This window comes from Aotus nancymaae, unplaced genomic scaffold, assembly GCF_030222135.1.
Source record: "Aotus nancymaae isolate 86718 unplaced genomic scaffold, 86718_ANA_hifiasm-v0.15.2.pri h1tg000029l, whole genome shotgun sequence".
In the NCBI taxonomy this organism is placed as follows: domain Eukaryota; kingdom Metazoa; phylum Chordata; class Mammalia; order Primates; family Aotidae; genus Aotus; species Aotus nancymaae.
Window position 1 is genome coordinate 60,292,913 of NW_026988442.1, and position 20,871 is coordinate 60,313,783.

Sequence of the window (20,871 nt, forward strand, 5' to 3'; positions counted from 1 at the left end):
AAACAGTATGGCTGTCTTATCAATAAGATCACTTTTCAGAATATTTACCATTTAATCGAATGTCAGGCACTTATTGGGTTTTTTTTCTGTTTTGGACATATATAAGTTAGATATGTCTTGGATACTCTTGTTTTACCTTCGGTGGATTCAGAATACAATCGTATATTCTTTTCATGGAAACTCTTGGAAAGAATGTTTTGGGAGATTACAGAATTTGCGATCTGATGAAACTTAAATGATGTAGTATCTCCTGTTTCTGAAACCCTTTGAGAGCAGCTTTTTCAGTTAAAGCTCAGATTGAGTGCGCAGTGAAAGCTTTTTGTATACTGGTCAAACTAGAAAAACCAGAGGTCACATTTAGATGATACTGAGATTCAGTAGAGTACAAACTTTATCCTAGATGCTGTCATTTAAATCATTTTTATTTTATTTTATGTTTCAACAATCTTTTGAAGTAGTTGTTTATTTCCCCTGAAAAGGGAAAACTGAGGCTCAAGTGGAATGAAATTTTTTTCTCAGGCCATACAATTGCTATATGCCAGAACCAGACAAGTTAAAACACTGAAGTAATGTGTTACTGATTATTGGTCTTCTTAAAGAAGAGATTGACATTATTTTTTCCTCCCTCCTCCTTCCATTAACTTTCTCAGTTGCTAAACTCTTAAGTTGTCTTTAGAACTTCAAAAAGTTGGTCGGGCGCCGTAGCTCACGCCTGTAATCCCAGCACTTTGGGAAACTGAGGTGGGTGGACCACCCTAGGTCAGGAGATCAAGACCATCCTGGCCAACATGGTGTAACGTCTCTACTAAAAATACAAAAATTAGTTGGGCATGGTAGCGCGTACCTGTAATCCCAGCTACTCGAGAGGCTGAGGCATGAGAATCCCTTGACCCAGGGAGTCAGAAGTTGTAGTGAGCCAAGATCGTGCCACTACACTCCAGCCTGGTGACAGAGCGAGACTCTTGGCATAAAAAAAAAAAAAAAAGAACTTTGAAAAGTTGCCATTAACTTTTGTGTTTTTATAGAAGAGCTTCTGCTCAGTGGTTTACTTGTTTTCATTAAACAAATATTTTAACTGCTATTTAGTCCAGGAACTGTTCTAGGTATGGGAATAAGGGAGCAAAACACAAATTCCTCTGCCTTTATGGAGCTTTCATGTAGTGTGGTGAGACAGGAAATTAACTCACTTAGAACACAAGTTTCACACAGGTTTTTGATTTAATCTTCAATTAGTTGATTTACTCTTCACAACAACCCTACAAGGTAGATACTATTCCCCTCATTTTATAGGGGAAAGAAACAGATAACGTGCTTAAAGCACTACAGGTAAAAGTGATAGACCTGAATTTTAACCAAGGTTATCTAGTGCCAGAGTTCTACACAAACACACACACACACGCACACAACTTCCTTTGTATAAGAAGAACTCATAAAAAGAACTGATTCTGATGTGAACTATGAAAGAAGTTGTGGAATTTCCTCATTAATAGCCTGTATTCCTCTCTTGACTGGTTGTTAGAAAAGGAATTATAAGTACGAATGGGTGCAGGAGAAGCTGCCTGTGCTTCAGGAGCCTGATGCTGAGGAAGCCACCTTTGCTTCTGGCTTTTTAAAAATTATTATTGTTATCATAAGGGAGTTCAAATGTGTAGAGAAGAGTACATATGGAAGCTGAGTAGCCAAGGGGCAGACTGTGCCTCTTAGCTTCGAATACAGATGCTCCTCAATTTATCATAGGATTACATCCTGGTAAGCCTGTTGTAAATTGAAAATACAGTAAGTAAAAAATGAGTTTAATATGCGTGACTTACCGAAAATCATGGCTTTAGCCTAGCTTGCTTTATATACGTGCTCAGAACACTTATATTAGCCTACAGTTGGGCAAAATCTATCCCAAAGCCTATTTTATAATAAAGTGTTGAATATCTCGTGTAATTTATTGACTGCTGTACTGAAAGTGAAAAACAGAATGTTTGTATGGGTATTTGAAGTATGGTTTCTACTGAATGTGTATTGTTTTGCACGATCACAAGTCAGACCATTTGTAAACCCTTTTTTTGCATGTTCTGTGGAAGTGGAGCTGGGTCCTTTAAATGTTTTTTTTTTTTTTTTTGCTCACCTGGCAAAATGTTAAGCTTTGTCAGTAGGCTGCACTGGAGGGGCATTGCAGGAGGAAAGGGTATTTGTACTTATAGTGTGCTTTCTTGAAGGCCTCTGCTTGTAGCACGAACACCTTCTCCAAGGCCTGGCTCTTGTACTGCATAGTGGTCAGCAGCAGCCAGCAACATCCCCTAATACCCATCTTAGTTGGTTTCATAATGGAAGGTCTCCAGTGAAACACCTCTCAATAAACAGTTTTCCGGCACCAAAGCGAGAGGATTTTTGGCAGGTCCCACTGGCACCTCACCACACTTACTTCTCTGCCATTCAGTGAGCCACTGTCTGTACCCTCCAAAAAGGTCTGCATCTGAGTCTGGAGGGAGTGGGAGGACCTTTATCTCAAACCTAGGGGTAGTGACTGCTTCTTATATTTGTCATTCCTGTAATCTTTATAGTTGTCTTATTTCTTATTAGCTAGTCTCTCATTATTCCAGTCCTCTGTAATATTTTCTTTATGTTAAGCTTTCCAAGTTAAAATTACTGTGTGATTTCTGCCTCCTGATTCGATCTCTAATTTTGCCATGTATAATCATTGCTTGTTTTTCAGCAAACTCATAGTGCAAAAGAAAAGTTCGGTTATTACTCTGAAACCTCTTTTACCAGTACTGTAATACCAAGTATATTTTCAGACTTTGTTTTTTATTGATAAGACTTTTAAGTTTTGAAAACTGAACTTTTAATAGAAAATGACTTGATCAGATATCTCCCTCCTAAACCTTTATACTTTCCAGATCTGATTTATTTATTCATGAAAAATATTAAGCTCTTGCTTTATTCCAGGATCTGTCCTATGGACTGAGAAAAACGATAGTGAACATGACAAATGGAATGTCTTGCTCTGAGAGACATAGAATTGATAGAGCTTAGTGATAGTTCAGATATGAGGTAAGAACGATGAATCAGGATGACTCGCCATTTATTTGCCCTGGTGTTTTTGAGTTTTCCAATGTATGATACACAGAGATAGAAATTATCTTCAGTAACAAGTATTATGCTTGATTTATTGACTGATGCTTTGGGGGGAATATGTATTAACTTTTAAAAACTGACAATGACAGCACTGTTTACAATAGCAAAGACCTGGAACCAACCCAAATGCCCATCAGTGATAGAATAGATAAAGAAAATGTGGCAAAGATACACCATGGAATACTATGCAGCCATAAAAAGGGATGAGTTCATGTCCTTTGTAGGGACACGGATGAATCTAGAAACCATAATTCTCAGCAAACTGACACAAGAACAGAAAACCAAACACTGCATGTTCTCACTCATAGGTGGGTGTTGAACAAAGAAAACACATGGACACAGGGAGGGGATTATCACACACTGGGGTCTGTTGGGGGGTGAGGGGCTATGGGAGGGATAGTGGGGGTGGGGAGGTTGGGGAGGGATAACATTGAGAGAAATGCCTGATGTAGTTGACGGGGGGGATGGAGGCAGCAAACCACCGTGGCATGTGTGTACCTATGCAACAGTCCTGCAAGGTCTGCACATATACCCCAGAACTTAAAGTATAATTAAAAAAAAAAAAAAGCTGGCAACGAATGGAACTGGTAGATTGCCTGTGTGTGTCAAAAGGAAATGAAGAAGGGAAACAAGAAACATTTGCATGACAGAACAGTAAAGTATTGATTGGTACGTTAAAGCCTAAATGATAACTCACAGTTCCACCAAAGCACATTATAATAGTGCAGTTATTGTGGCTTATTTGAGTAAATACAGGAATGCTGTGACATAGTCTAAAAGAAAAATCATATTAAACAGTAAATTTGTGATGATTCGTGTGCATCAAAGAGTTGGAATGGCTGAAAATTGTATTACATTTGTCCACAATAGCATTCTTGTAGTAGGCATATTAGGATTCTATGGAGTATTTATTTTGAAGTGCGTTATAGCACTTTTTGGCTACAAATTTATATTTTGTATGGATGCTTTTCCATCTTGCTAATGAAAGGGGCAGACTATGGTGGTGAGAATAAAGATGTTCAAAGGAAGTTGATTGGTTTTAAAAACTATGTGAATAATCTGACCCTGCCATTGAGTTGACACCTTTGTCTTTGAGCCCATTGCACAATTAGATCTTAATTTTATAGTTCTCATTGTGAGCCACATGCTATGTCTTAGATTTAGGAAGCTATTAAAAATGGTCATTGATGTCTGGGCTCCGTGACTCATGCCTGTAATCCCAGCACTTTGGGAGGCCAAGGCAGGCGGGCGGATCACCTGAGGTCAGGAGTTCAAGACCAGCATGGTGAAACCCCGTCTCTACTAAAGATACAAAAATTAGCTGGGCATGGTGACACCTGCGTGTAGTCCCAGCTACTTGAAAGGCTGAGGCAGGAGGAGAATCACTTGAACCCAGGAGGTGGAAGTTGCAGTGAGCCAAGATCACGCCACTGTACTCTAGCCTGGGCAACAGAGCGAGACTGCATCTCAAAAAAAAAAGTCATTGGTGCTTTATTATAAAAATAAAAAAACTCACATAGAGATATGTCTTGGAAGACAGCAACTAGAAGTTGGTAATGAATGTAGTTTGTAGGTGTTTGGGTGGATTAAAGAGATAAAGATTCCCTGGATCATGGATTCTTCATTGGAATGACCCTCCAGAGATTTCAGACTACATGTGGTTTTCTTGGATATTTTCCACATTCTGCTTATGTTTGATTGAAGTTTCTTTCTTCCTTTTTGTTTTTTCAAGTATTTTAACCATTTCTTAAGAGTATGGTATGTTCAAATATGTTAGTTTGCTTTCCTTTGATTGAAATCTGCCAAGATCTTAAGAGTTTGGGAGTATGTTTGCATATTTATGCATTTGTAAGTGATATAGGAATTTGTTAAATTTGTAAAATTAGATATGCAGAAGAGTAAGGTTGTCTGCAGTGTGGAGAATGGCATGAGCAAAGTTAAATGACTGGAAAGTTTATGACACATTCTGGAGACTGAGTAGAGCAGCTTGTCTAAATTTTGTTAGGTAGGTCAAGAAGAATTACGGGAAGATTTGGGCTAAGGCTTGGCTTTCTTTGTCATACTCATTCTTTTTCATCATGTTTACGTAATGATCTTACCTCGATTTACTTACTCACTTTCAGGTGCAGACAGAAGGTTATGGGTACTCCAGAGCTTCAGACCTTGGCTAGTTTCCCTCCTCTTATTCATAGCCATTTTACCTTTGACCTTTTCTGTTCTACCTTAACAATAACCTAACCTTTCACCTACTAGGACTTCCAGCCATTCCTAACTTTGTAGGGCAGCACTGGATTTCTTTCCCTGCCGGTGGCTAGCCACTTTATTGCTTTCTTATCACCATCTCTGACACACTTTTCTCTGTTAACATTTTCTACCATGTCAGACATGTGGATTTGGTTTTCTGGGGGACAAGTTCTCACTCTGTTGCCCAGGCTGGAGTGCAGTGACACTATCTCGGCTCACTGCAACCTCCGCCTCCCACGTTCAAGTGGTTTTCATGCCTCAGCCTCCCAAGTAGCTGGGACGACAGGTGTGTGCCACCACGCCCAGCTAATTTTTGTATTTTTAGTAGAGATGGGGTTTCACCACGTTGGTCAATCTGGTCTTGAACTCCTGACCTCAAGTGATCCACCCACCTCATACTCCCAAAGTGCTGGGGTTACAGGTGTGAGCCACCATGCCTGGCCCAGACATGTGGATTCTTACCTTGTATCATCCATCATACCTTCTCTATCCAGTGTGCTTTCTTCATTTCTAGGCACCATTGAAGAAGCATTTAAAGCAGTTTAAATCTTAATCCACCACAGGATAGGTTATCTAATTTCAGCATATTCATTCTCTAGTTCATTCCATATAGTGGTTGTAAAAGATGATGCATCTTGAAACTGTTAACCTTTTCATTTCCTCAGTAGGCAACTAACTTGTGTTATAAGATGAATTCCTGGTATGAGTCATTTCTGCCATCTGCTTTATCTCAGACTCATGTCTGTGTGTTACTGTACATGGTTTTGTTCAGAGCAATTTCACCTTGCTGATCATGTTCAGCTACTGTCCAGGTATGATAAAGAATCTTTTTTTTTTTTTAAGTAGTTTTTGCCTAGCTAGTTTTTCCTACACTTGATCTTAGCCAAAAGGCCGAGAAGCGATACTAGCTAGCTTTTCCTAACAGAACTGTTAGAAAAGCACCAGGTTTGGAATTAGGACATAATAACCAAGTCCTAGTGACATGTGTGAAGTAAAGAGACCACTTTAAAAAATACCTGTACTAAAGCCAGATGAGGTTTTACTTTAAAGTTATAATTTTAGGAGGCTATATAGTTTTTCCACTGATATGTCCTATTCAGCATATCTTTTGAAACTCCTTTTAGAAGTTCTTTGGAAACAAATTTTTAAATCACTCTTCATATTTCACTTAACAACAAAAAGAATTAATTTTAAATACCTTTTACCTTATGACCAAGATGATATCAGGTTGCTCATCTCCCACTTTAAAGTCAAGTTCATCTTCAGAGTTTAAAAGATTTGCCACCATTAGGAATACTCCAAATGGCGTACCTCAGGTTCTGAAAGCAATTATGAAAGAGTAGCCAACTATTTTGAAAAAATGGTAACATAGTTGGAGTAAGTGTTTAACCTCCTTAACCTTGTAAGAAACTAAGAGAGTACTGTTTTTACTGTGTGGCCTCTGTGCCCATTATATATACATATACACATTTTTTAGTCATTCTTTATTGTTATGTATCATAGATTCTTGTCTATATTTTTGTTTACTTTTGGACTTTTCCTGTTAATTTTGTACTATTTTTAGGGTACCATTTCTTTCATTGGTCAGAGTAATTGTATTTTCTTCTTGAGTATTGACAAATCTGTCTAAATTCTGTCCTGTAGCTAATACATTGGAGGAATGGGGTTGGGGGAGGGGATGTAGTCCTAGAACTTAAAAATAAGCTGACATTTTGAGAATGCTATGATTAAAAATCAGTATTCACCTGGGAAGCTAAAAACTTTTGTCCAAGTCAGAGATCAGAGTATAGCTTGATAATGAATTCTAGTTATAGCAAAATGTTTATAGGTGCTTGTATTAATAAAACTGAAGAAGAGTCGTGTCATCAAAAAGGGAATGCTTAATTTGGGGACATAGAAAAATGGAATTAGAAAGGCAGAATTGCCATGCTATTTAAAAACTTTCCAGATGCAAAGGTACCTTGTCCCAAAGACTCCATGACCTGGCCCTGATGCAGGCATGGCCTTGCTCTAAAGATGAATTCAGACCGGGTACAGTGGCTCACACCTGTAGTCCTAGCACTTGTTGAGGCTGAGGTGGGAGGATCACTTGAGCTCAGGAGTTTGAGACCAGCCTGGGCAACATAGGGACACCCCATCTCTACAAAAGAAAAAAAAAATATCCAGGCGTGGTGTTACACACCTGTGGTCCCAGTTACTCGGGAGGCTGAGGTGGGCGGATGGCTTGAGCCCGGGAGGTTGAGGCTACAGTGAGTCATGATTGTGACACCGCAGTCCAGCCTGGGCAACAAGAGTGAGACCAAGGATTCACATCAGTCATTGCAGCCTGGAACACTTTTTGGGTTGGGATTCCATGCTCCCCAAGTAATCATCTGATTTTATTCAGCCACCATGTATACATTTCATCAGGGATAGACTGCACTTATCACTCATTTTTAAACATTTGGTCTTATGTATGTTACTCATTTGCTGTTCTTATTTATGTCCTAGTCATTTCCATGAATTGCCCTCTCTTGAGTCCTGTCTATTCTGGGATAGCAGCAGAATTGTTTGTAGACCTGGGAGACTAAGGAACACAGATGGAGTTTTGTTCTTGTTGCCCAGGCTGGAGTGCAATGGCATGATCTTGGCTCACTGCAACCTCCGCCTCCTGGGTTCAAGCGATTCTCCTCCCTCACCCTCCCAAGTACCTGGGATTACAGGTATGAGCCCTATGCCCAGCTAATTTTGTATTTTTAGTAGAGACAGGGTTTCACCATGTTGGTCATGTCGGTTGTGAACTCCTGACCTCAGGTGATCCACCTGCCTCAGCCTCCCAAAGTGCTGTGATTACGAATGTGAGCTACCACACCTGGCCTACACCCTAGGTTTTTAAAATAATTCTTAACCCATAAAAGGGGCAGGTGGTCATGTCACTTAAGGACCCTAGTGGTTCTAAGCTACCTGCTCTTTCTTACCCATAGATGACTGGATAAAATGGATTGTATTAAAATGTTTTTATTTATTCGATCTTCCTATTTTTGTATAATAGGAGGTGCCTATAGATCATTAGGAATTTCCTCTGGTAAGTGGTATCTATTTGGAAAACATCTACCATTTGAATCATAAAGATCCTACTCTGAGGTGTTATAATCCTCAACATTCATTACTTACAGAATAAATATTAATTCAATATTTATTGAGTACCTACTTTATGCCAGGAAGAGTTGTGGTCACTAGAAGTGTGAACATGATTAATATGTATTTTATATAGTTGAAGACACCTTGTTAAACTGAGATTAGTGTACATGTAAATAGGATAAGTGCAAGATTAGTGGTAGTGTGGGAAAGCAGGAGAAAGTGATTCTACATGGAAAGCTAGACTTTAGAGGATTAGTCTAATTCCCTAAATGGAGAATTAGGATAATTCCAGCATTTGGTGATACCACAAGTAGCTGTAGAAAAATGTTTGCTGTAAACATATGTGTAGCTTATGTAGGGAGAGTGACTTGAACTTCAGTTTATAGATGCCCTTCAACTTACGATGTAATTATGTGCCAATAAGCTTGTTGTAAGTTGAAAGTAACTTAAGTCAAAACATTTATTACACCTAACCTACTAAACATCATAGCTTAGCCTAGCCTACCTTAAATGTGCTCAGCACACTGACATTATCCTCCAGTTGGGCAAAACCATCTGATAGCACAGTATACTCTTAGGCAGTATTGGTTGTTTACCCTTGTTATTTATGACTGACTGGGAGCTGCAGGGCTCGCTGCTACTGCCCAGCATCTTGAGAGTGTCATACTGCATATCACTAGCCCAGGAAAAGATCAAAATTCAAAATTTGAAGTACAGTTCTACTAAATTTTTATCTTTTCCTGGGCTAGCAAAACAGGTTAAGAACTCTCTCCTCTTCAGTGCTAGGCACTGCTGTGTGCTATTTTAATTGTTACCCAACCCTGAGTGATAGGTAGTTATTTCTGACCTTAAGTTTCTTCATTGTAAGATAGGGGAATAATTTAGTAAAACTGTAGTGGTATGGCTTCCTAGAAAGGAGGTTGGAAAGATGAGAGTTGTCTCTAGAATAATGGCGATGGGGAAGGTGAGTATAATGGCACACTTCCGCTGGTCTTGCTAGGATGTTCTTTTGACTTCCAAGAAAGTATAAAGTGCCATGAACTGAATTGTACCATAGATAGAAGGGTGAAATAAGGAACCTTTTTTTTCCTATAATCTAATTATTTTTTTTCCTTTTTTGAAAAAAAATCACCAATGTTTTCTCTGTTTCAGAGCACAAAGTTATCATTGTTGGGCTGGATAATGCAGGAAAAACTACCATCCTTTACCAATTGTAAGTATTAACTGTCTTAAAAATAATTTTATATTTCTAGTTACTTTTTTTGCCTGAGTGATGTTTAATGAATGAATGCAGGAAGACATTACATGAAAACCAAGTTACCCTGTAAGAAAGCAGGTTGACTGTAAACCAGGAGCCAAATCTCAGTAACACTTTGTAGAAAGTGAGATATTTATATGATATTGAGCATATAGTTGGCATTGAGTTGTTCAGTTGTTTTGTGCTAAAGCGCTTTTGTTTGTAGAAAGTAGAAAAATATGACCGGATGCAGTTGCTCACGCCTTTATCCCAACACTGGGTGGCAGAGGTGGGAGGATTGCTTAAAGCCAGGAGTTTGAGAAACCTCTTGGGCAAGATAGTGAGACCCCTATGTCTTTATAAGATATATATTAATATATATGTATACTTTATAAAAATTAGCTGGACATAGTGGTGCACACCTGTAGTTTTAGCTACTTGGGAGACTGAGGTGAGAAGATTGCTTGAGCCTACTCAGAAGGTCAAGGCTGCAGTGAATCTCATGCCATTGATTATGTATGATCACGCCACTGCACTCCGGCCTGGGTAACAGTTAAAAAAAGAAAGAAAAAATATTCGTTTTTATAGTTTCCTAGAATGATTTAGTATGTGCCAGATAGCCTACGACCTAGTTCCAGCTCTGTTTAAACCCTTAGCTCACTCTTGTTGTAAACTAGTGGGAAAAGGATATTTAGTTATAACTTATAAAAGGAGGTCATACTGGTTTGTCCTTGGTTAAAAAATTGTTCAAGCAAGTTAGTTTCCTTCTAATTGTAATGTATATAAACTTCCCTGCAGTTCTATGAATGAAGTTGTACACACATCTCCTACAATAGGAAGTAACGTAGAAGAAATAGTGATTAATAATACACGTTTCCTAATGTGGGATATTGGTGGCCAAGAATCTCTTCGTTCTTCCTGGAACACCTATTATACTAACACAGAGGTAATGTTTCTTACCATACTTAAAAATTATATGAACAGAATGCTTGGAAAGCATCTAGATTTGAGCCCTTATCCTTAATCTTTTTGAAATATCACAGTATGTTAATAAATAAAGAGTTTAAGCGTAGTGAAATCTTTGATTTCCTGTTCAGGGCCATTGTCAATGTGTCTACTATTATTGAACCTCTGTAGGGAGGATTGGTTAATTATGTTCTGATTGTATATTGATCTCAGAACTTGTCTGAAGTAGTTGTTTTTGTAATGACTTCCATCTCATAGTTTGTAATTTCATTTCTCTTTATTTATGTTTGGCTGAGTTTAGCTCACTAAATGAGAGAGCTTTGGTGGTTTGAATCCTAGCCAGTTTTACCATTTTCTTTTACAAAACACAGTTGCATATTAAATAATTTTTCTTTTGATTATAAGGCATTTTAGATTGATCATATCTTTTTATTTACACATTATTTCCCAAAGGAAAATTTTAGACCTATGACATTTGAGTGCTTCATTGCATAGGCCTGTGAATTAAAAGACTGACAATTGTTTTTGTAGTGTTCATTGTAACTTAATAAAACATGGTTTATATGTGTATAAAGCTGACTTTTAAGTTATTAAGAAACCATGAAGTGTATCTGTCAACCTGATTTCCCAACACTGCATTAGGCATTTAATCATTGTTTAGAAGGAAAGTTGTGTATGATTATAAAGGTGTATGTGCTACTCTATACATAATGCCATAGGTTTCATATTCATGCCAACAACCTGAAAATTAACAGCTTTATTAAAATACCTTGGAATAAAATTGGCCTTACAGTGATAAAGCCACCTATCAGTAAGCTGTCAAGTGAGAGGAGAATTAAAATAACAGTTCTCTCATACATCTCTCTTTTGGTTGAAGTCTGAAGAATAGAAGAGATCCAGAAAATCATAATAGTTTATTTAAAAATTAAGATCTAGGTCTAAAAAGTAAATAGCGGATATACTAATAGGCAGTCAGAACCAACTTGGGCATCATAAATGCTAATATAAAGTGAGTAAGTTAAGTCTCCATCTGTTGCTGCTAACCTCTTGCTTTTGGGTACTCACCGAGTTGAGGAAGAGGTGCAGAGGAGCTCAGTCCCACAATCATCGCAAGTTTTTCATTGCACCTTCTGATGCCAGGCTCATCATCAGTTCATGAAAGGGTTGTGCTTGCAGGTAGCAGGTGATACTTATGTAAGAAAGAGAGCTTGTTTTTAGACAGAGATTTATTCTTTCAATTGGTTGATTTTTTTAAAAAAATCATATTATTTTACTCCCATACTCATGCCCTTTAGGATTTCAGATTGATATTAATAAATAACATCTGCCTGGAAGTAATAAATTCAAAGTCATATTGTATGTTTTTCTTATTGATTTGTAGTACAAAGAGATGGATAAAGGCCTGTTAGCATTTGAGCTACTAATTTAGAAAACAGACATGTGTTGTATATTAGTTAGAATGTTAGTATCATATTCTCTTTTCTCTTAAAAATTAGTAAATATATTTGGATTAAAATCGATGAGACCTTTTGGTTTCACAGTGTATAGTAGGTAGCTCTGATTTTTCAACAATACCATAAGATTCCAATTTCTTGATATTAATACCCTGTATATCAAATAAACACATGTTAAATTTTACAAATACCAAGTTATATAATCACTAATGATTTCTTTTCGTAATTATTTTAGTTTGTAATAGTTGTTGTGGACAGTACAGACAGAGAGAGGATTTCTGTAACTAGAGAAGAACTCTATAAAATGTTAGCGCATGAGGTAAGTAAGTAGTCTTTTTACATTAGATATGGGGGAAGGGTATGTGAATCATATTTTGTTTTCTAGTTTCTCATGAGGGTCCTATTAATTTCAAATTTTTAAAAATAAGTTACTTGCTGGCCATGCCTGCTCTGTTATTTTGACATCTCCCAGTTTGGAAGTGTATCTGGAAGCAGCAGAAAGATTATGGAGTGAGTTGCAGAACTTTATTTCACTTATCCTAGATAAATTTGGTTTTGTAATTTTCCTGGGCAAAAGTAATTTCTATAAGTGGCTTTCATTTTGCATTTTGAATAGATTAATTATACAGAGAATTGTCATTGGAAATGATATTTTAAATTACCTGGGTGCTTATTAATTCTTGATTGTTACTCAGCAGACTAATATTTAAATGTAATTGCTGTTAGGTTTCTCTAATATTGTACCTTTGACTAAAAAAATTAGATGACCATCCACATTTTCATAGTCCTTGAAAAATCCAGCCAGGCATAGTGGCTCACTCCTGTAATCACAGCACTTTAGGAGACTAAGGCGGGAGGATCACTTGAACCCAGGGATTCAAGACCAGCTGAGCAACATGGCAAGACCCTGTCTCTATGAAAAATAAACAAAATTAGCCAGGTGTGGTGGCATGCACCTGTAGTCCAGCTATTCATGAGACTGAGGCGAGTGGATCGATTAAGCCCAGGAGGTCAAGGCTACAGTGAGCTGTTCTTGCCACTGCACTCCAGCCTGAGTGAGACCCTGTCTCAAAAAATTAAATTAAATTAAAAATAAATAAGTAGAAATAAAAATAAATTTTAAAATTAATTTTTTTTAAATAGAAAAATATTACTGGTAACAAATTTAAATAATAAACTGAATAATATAGTCAACTTGATAATAACCATAATATTATATAGTATTTATATAGTATTTACTAAAATTAATTATTTTTAGACATCTTTTATTGCAGATGCTACTTTCTCAACTCATAGATAGGAATAGAAAAATTAATATTTAGATGTCTAGAGTATTTTTTATTTCAGTGGAATTTTTGCAAAGCTCAGGAAAACTGGGATATCTTTGTAGTGAAATTTTATATTAATTTTGTTACTGACTTGATGATTTGTTTCTGAGATTTGCTTTAAGAATTTTAATGTATTTCAGGCAAACTTTCAGGGCTTTAGGGAACCTAACCTAGTAAAATAGTTCTGTAAATTGAGGTTCCTCATTTCCTTATGACCACCAAGATGCACCCTTCCATATTTTGGGCTTAATTCTAGTAGCTGTGTTTAAACCTCTTGGAGATTTACAAAAATACATCTTGCCATTCTGTGTTCATTTGCCAAATTCCATTTCTAGTTGGGATACAAGCAGTAAGCCAAAAAAGAGGCAGAAGGCAAAGGTTTTTTTTTTTTTTTTTTTTCCCTTTTCAAGTTCATATTTTGCAATAATGCAGCGTTTTTCAGTTTATTCCAAAGGGTGGTTTTATGAAGACTTTGGAAAAAGAAAAATTGATACAAATGTTATTTGTCTCTGGCCTATATCTTTTACTCTGTTAACAGGTAGTCTCCCTATCTGATTTTTACTCTAATTGGCCCATATGCAGCAGGATCATTATATGAAGAGCCCAGTAGTAGGATTCAAAGTCTTTGAATTTTACTAGCTGGGGGCATTAACTTGCACAGATCACTTAACCTTATCTGTTATGGGTGAGTACACTGAGGCCCAGAAAGGTTATGTGACTTGATTAGCTTTTTAAGAGCCAGGTTTTGAATTTAGATGTTCCAACTCAGACTCTTTGTTAGTGGAAGAAAAAAGAAAAAGACATAAGTAGGGCCTAGTTGGAAAGGGAAAGGAGACTGAATGGGGAGATGACCAGAGAAGAAAGGAATTATAAATGAAGTGGGAATTTGAGCAGGCCACTCAGTAGGGTCAAGAAGAGCCAAACAGGCAGAGTTCTGGAGAGAGACAAATGGATCAGAGTGACAATGTGTGAGTAAAGAGTAAATGTAGACATGATGTTAGTTGGATGTTTCATATGTACTTCATAACCAACAAAATCTTATTGTCATCACTAATAACCATTCTTTACATCATTAAAAAATACAAAACTGTGAAAAATTTTAGAATAACTTTCAAAGCTTTATCGTAAGTGAAATGTAAAACTTTAGAACTCATTAAATTTAAAATGGTTTCAAACACCAGAGTCTAAAATTTTATTCAGAATGACTCAACTTCTAGGAGTTACCTTCACAAATGAAGTTTTAAGAAACTAATTGACAACTATATATGGTATATAGAAGATGCTAAGTAAATGTTACTTGCAATTGCTGTTATTCATCTCCTTGATCAAACTTAAATATATCTTAAACTAGAAATCTGTAGCAGAAATGGTTTTAAAGTGTTTCAAATGGCTTATGTACAAAAGGTCACCATTGTTCACCTTATACTTTGACCTTTTGTTAAGTCAAGTTGATGAACAGTCTTAATTCAATATATCTATTTTCTATTGTTCTTTTATATACATACTTGGTTTTGAGGTTATATAATAAAAAGCAAATGAAGATTTTCTTCTCTTTCTAAATATTTAAAAATTGGTAAAATAACTTTTTCTTAAAAATCAATAACTGAAAAATTTGAATCTTTGAGATCTAGAAAAATTGTTTTGGAGACCTTTTATTAAATGGCTTTGTTTTTTGTGTTTTTTAATTTTCAACTTAGGGGCTTCTGAAAATAATTTTATCATTAAGAGTGATGAATACAAATTACTTACACTAATACAAACCGTGTGTCCTAACTTGTGCCAAGTATTTGTCAGAAGTTTGTTCTTTCAACATGTCAACATTAGCAGACTTGACCTATATAAGACTTCAGCACACACTAGCAAGAGATACTGAAACCTGGAAGATAGGAAGATAGGAATTAAATTTCATGGAAAGTCCATCTACTTATTGACTCAGCCACATATCAACTATTGATAATGATTTCTTTTATTTTTGTTTTTTTGAGACAGAGTCTCACTCTGTCACCCAGGCTGGAGTGCAGTAGCACCATCTTGGCTCACTGCAACTTCCACCTCCCGGGTTCAAGCAATTCTTATCCCTTAGCCTCCTGAGTTAGCTGGGAGTATAGGTGCACACCACTACACCATGCTGGTTTTTATATTTTCAGTAGAAACAGTGTTTTGCCATGTTGGCCAGGCCGGTTTCAAACTCCTGGCTTCAAGAGATTCACCCGCCTTGGCCTTCGAAAGTGCGGGGATAACAGGTGTGAGCCACCATGCCTGGCTGATTAATGGTTGCATTTTCTGTTTTGGAGGAAAGAAAAATATTTACTGTATATCCTTGATAATGAGTATATGTATACAAGTTATAGTCTATCTCTTCAAATTTTTTGTCTTTTATGTAGGCAGGTGAACTGAAATATAGATGAAATTAGTTGAACATGAAATCTTAAAATTGCGAACATTGTAGCAGTTTTCCTTTCTGACCATACTTATCCGATAACTGTTATCAACTGTGGTAGCATTAATAGCTGCCATCCTGCAGAGGGCACTGTAATTAAAGTCAGTCTTGATTGTTACATAAAATATTTTACATAACTCCTTTGACCAAGTAAGAAATACAAGTATACTACTTATATTTTTATTTGTATCAGAAAGAATCATCAAAACTATATTCTAACAAGAGTCATTTTGTATCTACTGAAGATTTTATTGATTTAACCACATACACACATTGTTAAAACCAAAATATCTCACTAAAATCCCTAAGAAGACAGATGTCATTCAGCAGTTGTGAAAACTTGCCAAGTGTGGCACCAAAACCTTAATTTTATATCTCCTAATATATAGTAAGCAGAATTTTATGGAGTTTAATTTAGTAATTAAGTACATCCTTCAAGGATTCTTGACCAGTATCCATGTAAGGAATTTAGGGTATTAACACCCTAAAATTATATATAAACTTAAAAATTTTTGTATGTATGCATATGTGCATTTTGTGGAGAAAGGTCCATGATTTTGAACAGATTATCAAGGAAGTCCCTGGCTTTAAAAAGATTGGCAGGTAAAGAGGAGTGGAGCAGAAAGAGACTAAGAACTTTTGCCTGTTTTGTGAGTAAAACATTATACCCATTATTTGGAGTATGCACAATTATATTTGGAAAAGGGTTAGTGTAGTGGGTATCTTGCTCAGATTGGATACTCAATAAAAGATATGAGGAACAAATTCAGAAAGTTTAAAGAACTTACCTCTGAGTCATAGCATTGAAGTGACAGAATTTCTAATTGGGGAAACTTGGTAAGTTTAATGCCATTCCAAGATGGCCGTATTGTATATTCAAATCTAAGAAATCTTCATACAGTGAGAGAAATTAGGGTGAATAGGATTGGTTTAGGATAGAACTTAAACTGAGAATTAAGCCCTAAGCTTTAAGGCATACATTGTAATGAATTCATTTATTTCCTATGCACCCAGAAGGTACTAGCTATGTACATTATTGGGAGATTTGCAATGTAGTCAACTCAAATCATTTTCTGTGGAGCTTAATTCTCTTGTGGAATCCTGATTGGGAAAGGCTGGCCTAGGAGGTTGGAGGTAAGGAAATATATGCAAAAGAAATGATTTGAACAGCATAGAGATGGCAGTGCCTAAAACTGTTTAGAGGGCAGTGGATAGATTGCTAATTACAGCGAGTACTTATATAGGAGTGATGTAAGGTAAAGCAGAAAAGTATAGGCAAGGTAGAATTTTGGAGAGCTCTCAAGTATTAGGCTAAAAGGTATTTCTTAGCCATTTGAGCCTAGTTTTGGATTTAGGGGGTGAATAGTACGTATACTGGAAAACATGGCTGTTAAATATAGCACTTAGGACCGTAAAAAACTATAGTCTAAGACTAAAGAACTATGTAAACGTATACAAGTGTATAAAAAATGTGTTATCAGCCTGTGCTGTGAGATGCTTTTATGTCAGATAGTTGAGAAATTCTAGGTTACTAAGATTGTGAAAAAGATTCTGTTAATTAAGTTGAAAAATATGTGGAAAAATGTACTGGCCTTTACAGTTTTATTTGCTTTAATAGGACCTAAGAAAAGCTGGATTGCTGATTTTTGCTAATAAACAAGATGTTAAAGAATGCATGACTGTAGCAGAAATCTCCCAGTTTTTGAAGCTAACTTCTATTAAAGATCACCAGTGGCATATCCAGGCATGCTGTGCTCTAACTGGCGAGGGGTAAGAAGTCTTCCTCTTAGATGTTATCGAACATGTATTTTGCTTAGAAACACGTATATTATCTTAAAACTCATAAATATTTAAGGCTATTGTATACAAAACATCATAAGGGACAGACATAAGCTATAGTTCATGTGTATATTCAGAGACTTTTTAGGGTGGTTCTGTAAATCGTAAAACAATATAAACATAATACATATAAACCTACTGAACACGTAAGCATATAGCTGTTATAGTTGCTGTAGGATCTCAGAGAAATGGGAGTATAAATGAGAGCTGGAGAAGTTAGGAAATATGTCTTAAGATGGTAGTGGAACTGAAGACCTGACACTTGCTGAGCATGTCCTGTGTCTGGAGAGCTTTCCATATAGTGCTTCATTTAATCCTCATAACACTTCTACAGAGAAATTATTTTTAAGTGATATTTTATGCATAAAAAAGCTCCAATCAAAGAGGATTCATGTCTGAGACTAGTTTGGGGTTACTTACTGTTGCCACAAATGCGGTCAAGAGGGAACTGATGCACTTAAACAGAAGAAGGATTGGGGGAATTGGAGAGAGTGTGGCAATGATGTTCCTTGGTTCTGGAATGATAAGTGATGGAAGAGAAGTGTGTGCTTATAGTAGAAATTTGCCCTGTGTAGTGCCCAGAGATGAAAGTATTTCAAAAAGAGGTGGTGTGATTGGCATTGTCAAACCTAAGGTCAAGGACCAGGAGGATGGAGAGAATGCCATTGAATTAACTACAAATGAGTATGTTCAACCAGTTTGTCAGAACAAATTCTGTGCATTGGGAAAGTGGGCATGAGGTAAGTATAGTTTAAAGAGGAGGTAGATTTTAGGAAACAAAAATAGCTTTGTAAACGGTTGAGTGTGGCAAGAAGAAGAGGGACAGATGAAATAAATAGAGGGGGTTGGAAATAGGATAAAAAGCTAAAAGGAGGACCAAACTATAGTACAGTTTTTGTTGTTGCTTTTCCAAAATATGGTGGATCTGTATATATAGTCATGTACCCTATAATAGCGTTTTGGTCAGTGATAGACCACATATGTGACAGTGGTCCATAAAATTAAAATAGTGTATGTTTACAGTAACCTGTTCTATTTTTAGATATGTTTCGGAACAGAAGTTCTTACTATTGGGTTATGGTTACCTACAAAATTTAGTAGAGTAACATGCTGTACAGATGTGTAGCTTGGGAGCAGCAGGCTTTATAGCATAGCGCCTAGGTGCATACTAGGCTATACCGTCTAGGTTTGTGTAAGTACACTTTATGATCTTCACACAGTGATGAAATCACCTGACATATTTCTCAGAATGCATCCCTGTCATTAAATGATCCATGATTGCATTTAAAAGCCAAGGAAAAAAGAAAGAAATTAGCAATGAAGGATTCTAAATAGAGGTCTTAAGTTGGGGTTGAGGTTCTTGAGGTATTAGGAAGGGGCAAAAGCATGGGGTATGGATGAATTAGCTCAAGTGGGAGAAATGGTTTTCCTTTCAGGACCATGATGAAGGGTAAACCAGTATAATGAGTTATTGAAGTCAAATCTTAATAGAAGGCACTATTACCAACATTTGGAAGAGCATAATTAGAACCTTAAAAAAAGATTTTTTAATGAAAAAAAAACAACCGTTCATTAAAAAATCACAGATAATACCAGTTATCCATGTATTCATTTAAGTAAAAATATGTTCTCTGTCAAATATATCTTAAGCAAAAGCACTGATCTATAATATTTAGCAATAAAGACAAATTATCTAGGATTGTCATAAGATTTAATTTATATACTTTGATAATTAATTGTACGGAAAATGTATCATTAGTATAGATATTTACTTAATTTCATTTTAAAAAGGAAAAGCAATTTTGTTTTAAAAATGGGAAAGTAATGGATGAGTTTGGTTTTGAGAGCAATGTTCTGTTTTTCTTTTATAGTTCAGCTACCTTGGTCTAAATTATTGGTTTGATTACTGTTTTGATTCAGTGGATTGGAAGTCACAAACTTTGGAGAGTGGCTTCATTTGACTTCTACTTTTCCCATTTGCTAACATTGCCAAGCCTGGGTTTCCTTTGTAACAGTGGAAAGATTCTGATCTCAGTGTTGTAAAGATCCAATTAAGAGAATGGATGTTAAGTCAGTTTCTAGTTTACTATTAGGTAACTACTGTTCATTTATTCCTTTGGAGTTAATCTCTTCATCTGTCATTTTCGTGTACTGTTTCCTATCAGTAGTTTAAAAGTAATGAATCTAGTCACAGAAGAAAAGTATGGGACAACCACCCCAAAACAACCATTTGTTTACCTCATTGCCATCTTTTTTCTATTTGTGTCTTCCTTTACATTATTAGAAATACTTAACAAAAATCTGAATTAAACAAAAATTTAATATTTTTATTTCTACAAAAAAGCTTGTCATAGATAATAGTTAATACTTACAACAGTTCTTCATTTTGTTGTAACTTAATGTGTACAATCATTTCCCTCTTGCTAAACATTTAGTTTCTTTGACCATAATGAACATCCTTTTCTATATTTTGGGTTATGTTCAATTAACAGTTGTTAGTGATAACTGATGTTACTGATAAGAAATTTTATTGCCTTCAAAAGTTTTGTATACTTGCATTTTATTTTATGTAACATACATATTATGTGTATGCTTTGTTTTAATAACTCTACTATATATTTAGTTTAATATCTTGCCATTTTTCATTTATATCATGAGCATTTTATGTTATAAAATGGTTTTATTTCCCCCATTTCCTGGTGGTGAGAATCATAAAATCATTTTTGAAAGGAAAGTTTTAAATACTTTATCGTAGGACTGTCCTCTAATTTATCTTTTTTCTGTATTTCTAGACACAAATTCTTTTCTTATTAAAAGTACTTTAAAGAGCAGTTTTGCATTTAAGTCTATGTTTATGTCTGATTTTCTTTTTTAGGATACATTTCTAGAAGTAGAAAAAAGGGTGCAGAGTATTGATATTTTAAATACTTTTGATGTGTATTGCCAGATATATTTTTGTCACATTGCTTTCTGTGGGCACTCTTGTATAATTATAAAGCTTTTTTAAAGTGTCAGACAGTGTTCTAGGCACTAGAGATATAACTGAACCAAAAGAGCACAGATATTAGCTGGGCGTAGTAGCACTCACCTGTAGTCCCCGCAACTGTGGAGGCT

The 20,871-nt window shown here is 36.0% G+C and overlaps 1 protein-coding gene across 2 annotated transcripts in view; it reads left to right on the plus strand.

Annotated features, from left to right (window-relative positions):
- Positions 1-20,871, plus strand: part of ARL5A (ADP ribosylation factor like GTPase 5A) — a 29,497-nt gene that overhangs the window by 2,045 nt on the left and 6,581 nt on the right. Inside the window, exons 1-5 of one of the 2 annotated variants that reach the window (XM_064382769.1) lie at positions 3,028-3,045; positions 9,646-9,706; positions 10,529-10,676; positions 12,386-12,469; positions 17,537-17,688. In XM_064382769.1, the coding sequence (XP_064238839.1) occupies positions 10,533-10,676; positions 12,386-12,469; positions 17,537-17,688 (380 nt within the window). In that variant the 5' untranslated portion in view covers positions 3,028-3,045; positions 9,646-9,706; positions 10,529-10,532. Of the gene's footprint in view, positions 1-3,027; positions 3,046-9,645; positions 9,707-10,528; positions 10,677-12,385; positions 12,470-17,536; positions 17,689-20,871 lie in introns of those variants that run through there. The other variant, XM_021668898.2, reaches the window with a different exon arrangement.